General features: G+C 38.8%; 1 protein-coding gene across 1 annotated transcript; it reads left to right on the top strand.

The window, feature by feature from the left end:
• Positions 1-241: 241 nt before the first annotated feature.
• Positions 242-1,518, top strand: LOC101390032 (olfactory receptor 4K15-like). Its single transcript, XM_004421332.3, has one exon. The coding sequence runs from the start codon at positions 390-392 to the stop codon at positions 1,359-1,361; it is 972 nt and encodes a 323-aa protein (XP_004421389.3). The 5' UTR covers positions 242-389; the 3' UTR covers positions 1,362-1,518.
• Positions 1,519-1,949: the final 431 nt, after the last annotated feature.

Here is a 1,949-nt window from a genome sequence, read left to right on the forward strand (position 1 = left end):
GCTTGTAGTTAATCCCAAGTGAATAACGAAAATCAGCAAGGCAAGGAAGGTAGTCCGAGAATCTGGATAACTTAGCATCTCTTCTTAATTGCGGTTTTTGCAATGTAGGTTTATTACTTGTTTAGCATCAGATTTAACTCATAAATGTATAAAATGGAGTTGTTGATTTACTACAATTGCACTTTATAGCTGTCCATAGCTAGTAAGGATAATTGAGAGAAGAATCCACGTCAAAATTACAGACAAAACAATTTCTAATAAGAATAACTCTGGAGCATTTTAAATTAACTTTGAGAAGGACTCTCCAGGATTGAGGTCTACTATTCTTGCTCTTGATAACTGTCTATTAAAATTTCTCTTTGTAGGTACTTCTCCTGTAGCCTGAAACCATGGACCAAGGAAATTATTCTAGAGTGGCTGAGTTTGTGTTGCTGGGACTCTCTAGTTCCCGGGAGCTCCAGTATTTCTTCTTCGTATTATTTAACTTCTTGTACATGGCCATTGTGCTGGGCAACTTCCTCATTGTCCTCACAGTGATCTCTGAACCTGCTCTGCACACACCCATGTACATCATGCTCAGTAACCTTTCTGTTCTTGATGTGTTTCTGGCCACTTACGCAACCCCCAAGATGATCCACGATTTCCTTCATGAACCCAAGATCATCTCCTTTGAGGGCTGCATGGCCCAGATATTCTTGCTCCATGTCTTTGCTGGTGGTGAGATGGTGCTCCTTGTAGCCATGGCCTATGACAGGTATGTGGCCATATGCAAACCTCTCCATTATGCAACCGTCATGAACTTGTGCAAGTGTACAGGACTGGTGGTCAGCTCTTGGGTCACTGGGGTCATGCACTCCCTGAGCCAGTTAGCTTTCACTGTAAACTTGCCCTTCTGTGGTCCAAACATAGTGGACAGTTATTATTGTGACCTTACTTTGGTCATCAAACTCGCCTGTACCGATACTTATATCCCTGAAGTGTTGATGCTTTTGGATAGTGGTCTCATGGGAATGACTTCTTTCTTGCTCTTGTTGATCTCCTACACGGTCATCCTGGTCACTGTACGACGTCGTTCCTCAGTGGGCATGGCCAAGGCCCACAGCACTCTGACTGCCCACATCACTGTAGTGACTCTCTTTTTTGTACCCTGTATCTTCATCTATGCCTGGCCTTTCAGCAACTTCCCAGTGGATAAAGTCCTTTCTGTGTTCTCTACGGTTTTCACACCTGTACTGAACCCCATTATCTACACATTGAGAAACAAAGAGGTGAAGTCAGCAATGCATAAACTGAAGACCCAGTATATAAGTTCCTGGCTGCTTTCCCAGCTGTCTCTCACAAAACTAGATTTGCTGAACTGAGTATACAGGAAGAAACTTGAGGAAACATGGACTTTGCTTTTTTCTTGTGACCACCATTGTTTTAAAAAATTACTTTATTTGTTTAAAATGATAAGTGTAATGCATGTTCTTTGTTAAATATTTGTAGTAAGAAGCCTACGTACCAGTATGCATTCTCTAGCCGTACTTATTTTTGCTATAGTTTTATAGTTTATAGTTAATTTGCTTATACTTGCTACCCCAAATTAGTGACAAGATGTTTCATAAACTATTGCACAATTTAAATTGTATGAGGTTAATTTCATAAAATTTAGGTGCATATTCATAGTGGCTAAACTAAAAATTCTATGGTTCCTCTATGGTCTAAAATACTCCAAGTAATCTGTAAGATTTAGTTCCAGTACTAAAAACAATTCAATTAGTATTCTTTCTCACACTTTCTACATCAAAAAGATCCATAAACTAATTTAGCATATAAAAATAATTTTACAAAAATTCAAGGTAGCGCTTTTCAAATCCACCTTTATTTTATTTTTCCTCCTCGCATATAGAATTTAAGGCATTCACATACCACATTTTTGCAGCTTTATAAAATCACTTGATGTTGGT

The sequence above is a fragment of the Ceratotherium simum genome, chromosome 3 (genome assembly GCF_057802395.1).
Source record: "Ceratotherium simum simum isolate JZ-2026a chromosome 3, ASM5780239v1, whole genome shotgun sequence".
Taxonomy (NCBI): Eukaryota; Metazoa; Chordata; class Mammalia; order Perissodactyla; family Rhinocerotidae; genus Ceratotherium; species Ceratotherium simum.

Excerpts from the sequence above, each read along its gene's own strand:
- LOC101390032 (XM_004421332.3), top strand. The coding sequence starts at position 390 with ATGGACCAAGGAAATTATTCTAGAGTGGCTGAGTTTGTGTTGCTGGGA.